The sequence below is a fragment of the Notothenia coriiceps genome, unplaced genomic scaffold (assembly GCF_000735185.1).
Source record: "Notothenia coriiceps isolate Sejong01 unplaced genomic scaffold, NC01 NC01_scaffold00036730, whole genome shotgun sequence".
In the NCBI taxonomy this organism is placed as follows: domain Eukaryota; kingdom Metazoa; phylum Chordata; class Actinopteri; order Perciformes; family Nototheniidae; genus Notothenia; species Notothenia coriiceps.
This window is the reverse complement of record NW_011369431.1, coordinates 1-3,599: the sequence shown is the minus strand read 5'-3', so window position 1 is coordinate 3,599 and position 3,599 is coordinate 1. Positions and strand designations below refer to the sequence as shown.

The window sequence follows — 3,599 nt, the reverse complement described above, 5'->3', positions numbered from 1 at the left end:
AGTAATGTCCTTTTCTTAGGCCACACACATACACTCAGACAGTGGCCTTGAAAGAGTTGCTGAGTAATTGTAGACAGTGACTGTGTACATGACTTTTCCACTCTGAGTTCACTGTTATATCAGCAGGAAGTGCAAGGTGAGTCTTTCATAGCCTCACATGGTGTGTGTGTGTGTGTGTGTGTGTGTGTGTGTGTGTGTGTGTGTGTGTGTGTGTGTGTGTGTGTGTGTGTGTGTGTGTGTGTGTGTGTGTGTGTGTGTGTGTGTGTGTGTAGAAAGTGAACGGCTCTCCTTTCATGACCAACGATGCGGGCTTCGCCTTGGCCTACGCTGTCATCATGCTGAACACTGACCAGCACAACCACAACGTCCGCAAGCAGAACATCCCCATGACCATAGAGGTGAGTGGTCACACACACACACACACACACACACACACACACACACACACACACACACACACACACACACTAGTTGTGTAAATGGAAATATAAACACCTAGGTTTGTTGGTTGTGTCGACAGTAAACATGACATTACGCTCAAAATATCACAAATTACCCATCATGCCTGGCTGTCTCGAGCAGAAGTACCATATGTAGCTCACAGACCACGCGCATTTGAGTTTTCCATTAAGCCTCCAATCACCCGGTCTCGGCCCAGTAGAATGAGTGGGGAGAGAAAATAATTCTGATTTCGGCTTTTAGAGCATTTTACAACTGTTAGACCGTAATGATTCAAATAAGAGCTATAAAAGTGTTGGTGCTGGATAGTTAATTTAGGTTTAAAAAAGAAGTATCCGCTGATTTACAGACGTATCTTTCCAAATATAAATCAATGGTAAAAAGCATTTTTGGACCCAGTGATGTCACGGACTGACACGGAAGGTGTAGTACTGCCTTTTGGCCATTATGCATTTTGCCTCAGCAAACTTCCTGTGGGTTTCGTTTCTTGAAGCAAATTATTTTCTCCACCATTATTTTGTTCTATTGTTGTGGGCCAACTTCAGAGGGGCTTACTGCAAAACCAGGTTTCTGCTTTTCTCAAGTTTCCGCTGTTAAAAATGTTTCTGTGGGAGACTTGGTAATTCATCCTTTAATATTTCCATCTGCCGACATTTAGCCGACAAAAGTGGAACATATCCAATTGCCTTTATCCTACACAAACCAGAATGTAGTCACTAAAAGATTTGGATGTGTTAGTAGTGAAAAGTCACTATCAACATGCTTTATTCTGCTAAGTAATGAGAAATATAGCCTTTGTGAAATAGGGAGAAAACTGAAAAATAATGTACTTTTGTGTTTAACACATTTTAGTTTCTAGATGTATTTAAGGAATCAGTATTCCTTTACTCATTCCTACAGTGTGGGAATGTACTATTATATATATATTATATACCAACAGCTGTAGGCAGAGGTGGTCCGTCTGAAAAGAGGACTCATCCTGACCAGACTGGGAGGCGGGGGGGGGGTCTCTGCCTCTCCCTTCTTCTGTCGTCTCTTTCTCTGTTTTCTCTGTCTGTGATTGACAGCGGCTGAAGATTAAACAGAGTCTCTGGGCTAGCCTGTGAGCAGTTAGTGGGTGGGCCACTCTCACTGGCAAACAATAGCAAGTACTTACTTTCTCTCTGGGTCACTCTCTATTATAGACACACACTTTGTAGAAATGATCTGTCTTGTGTGCAGTCCTAGCGCATCATTCAGCTGCTGTATGTTTTTCATGATCCCGACACATTCTCAAAGGTCTGTGTGGTTTGATGAAGGCTGGTTGACCTCCAGGCTCAGACACCAGGCAGAGGCTTCCACACAATAGTTTGTAGATGGCCAGTAAAAGTGGCGCCTGGCACTTTGGTGACTTAGCAGCTTGCAATGTGTAGCATTCACCACAGCATGTGTTGGCAGTGGGGTTATTTTTGAATGGGAAAACTATGCTTAGCCTCACTGTGTAAATCAGATCCTATTTCCAAGGATCTGACAGTGAGATGACATGTGTTAAGTGAGGTGCAGGTAAAAGGTCAGTGTGATGATCTTCATAGTGTCTAATAAATACAGAATGCTGCTTTGTTTTGCAGCCTGTGTGTTATGGGTTTGGTTAACATTGGCTGCTCTGAAATCGTCTCTCTGATAGTGACTGACTGTGTGCCAGTCCCTCACATGAGTATTGCAGATAGAAGTAGATAACAGAGTGATCCTCGGTGGCCTCTCTGCCGATGTTTATTTTCCTGCATGTCCCTGCAGAGAAGCTGCAGTTCAGATCCTCCTCTTTTTAGCAGCCGGGAGGACAGACCGTCTGATGGGGGCAGAACCCCCAGCCTTGAGGCCGTCAGTCATCGCAGGGTGCTGGTGTTTATTTACAGGAGGCTCTGGGCTTTAATCCCTGTTTTCCCAACACTGCAACTAAAGCATATTAAGTAACACATGGCCAGTGCGTTTCCACATGAAGCCCTTTTAATTGTCGGTTGCGGGATGCTCCGTTAACGAAGCCCTGAATGCCAGAGGCTGTCTGAGCTAAGCTCCTGTGTTGAGATGCATTGACTGACACAATGATGGTGGATAGATGACAGCGTATTTTCCCCCCAGAAGAATGGATGTTATTTGAATAAAGCTTCTGAATAAAGGATGAATATTCCAACTCATATTCTGAACTCATATTCTGTTTTACAGCAATTTAGGAAAAATCTGAAGGGAGTTAATGGAAACAAAGACTTTGACCAGGACATGTTGGAGGATATCTACAATGCTATCAAGTAAGCTGACACACAACCCTATAAATGTTTTTATATTATATATAAAACATAGGCTTTTTTGTTAGAGCCTTTATCATTCTGCATTGGAGATAACAGCTGAGGTGTTTTTCCTCCGTAGGAATGAGGAGATTGTGATGCCTGATGAGCAGTCGGGGTTAGTGAAGGATAACTATGTATGGAGTGTGTTGCTACACCGAGGCGCCACACCTGAGGGTATTTTCCTCCACCTCCCTGCTGGCAGCTACGACCATGACTTGTTTACCATGACCTGGGGTCCTACCATCGCTGCCCTCTCCTACGTCTTCGACAAGAGCCTGGACGAGAACATCATCCAGAAGGCCATCACTGGCTTCAGGTATGCTACTTTACAGAGCCAGCAGCTATGTGACGGGACAGGGAAAACTGTGTTCTGGCCGTTTATCAAAAGCACATTGTTCTAAGGCCACAGGAATTCAAGCTCTGACTCACATTTGAAAGCGTCCAAATACCTTGAATGAAGACCCAATGTACTCACAAGTCTCTGGGGTTTATTCATGTAAATAACACAGATTCCAAATACATACTTAATGACGCGTTTAAACTGGATACAGTCAAATAAACACAAGTACTATCACCCTATCAAGGGTCGAAAGCGGACTTTTTCGTTCCACGCTTGCAGATATCCATTGTCTCACTGGCACAACAGCTTTTTAAACTCTTGGCCCCACGCACAGAGTCTGCTTTACGGCAAAAAAGTAGGTTGTAAACAGTTATACAAATAAAACTTTGCACAGTCCATGAAACGTGGATGCATACAAAACAATACCAAAACATTATTATTATAAATCATGATTATTACATTCATTTAAATTAAATTCA

The 3,599-nt window shown here is 43.2% G+C and overlaps 1 protein-coding gene across 1 annotated transcript; it reads left to right on the top strand.

Moving 5' to 3' along the window:
• The first annotated feature begins 274 nt into the window (after positions 1-274).
• LOC104964138 (golgi-specific brefeldin A-resistance guanine nucleotide exchange factor 1-like) lies at positions 275-3,181 on the top strand. Its single transcript, XM_010792857.1, has 3 exons — positions 275-398; positions 2,659-2,741; positions 2,860-3,181. The coding sequence occupies exons 1-3, from the start codon at positions 294-296 to the stop codon at positions 3,179-3,181; spliced, it is 510 nt and encodes a 169-aa protein (XP_010791159.1). The 5' UTR covers positions 275-293.
• The last annotated feature ends 418 nt before the right edge of the window (positions 3,182-3,599 follow it).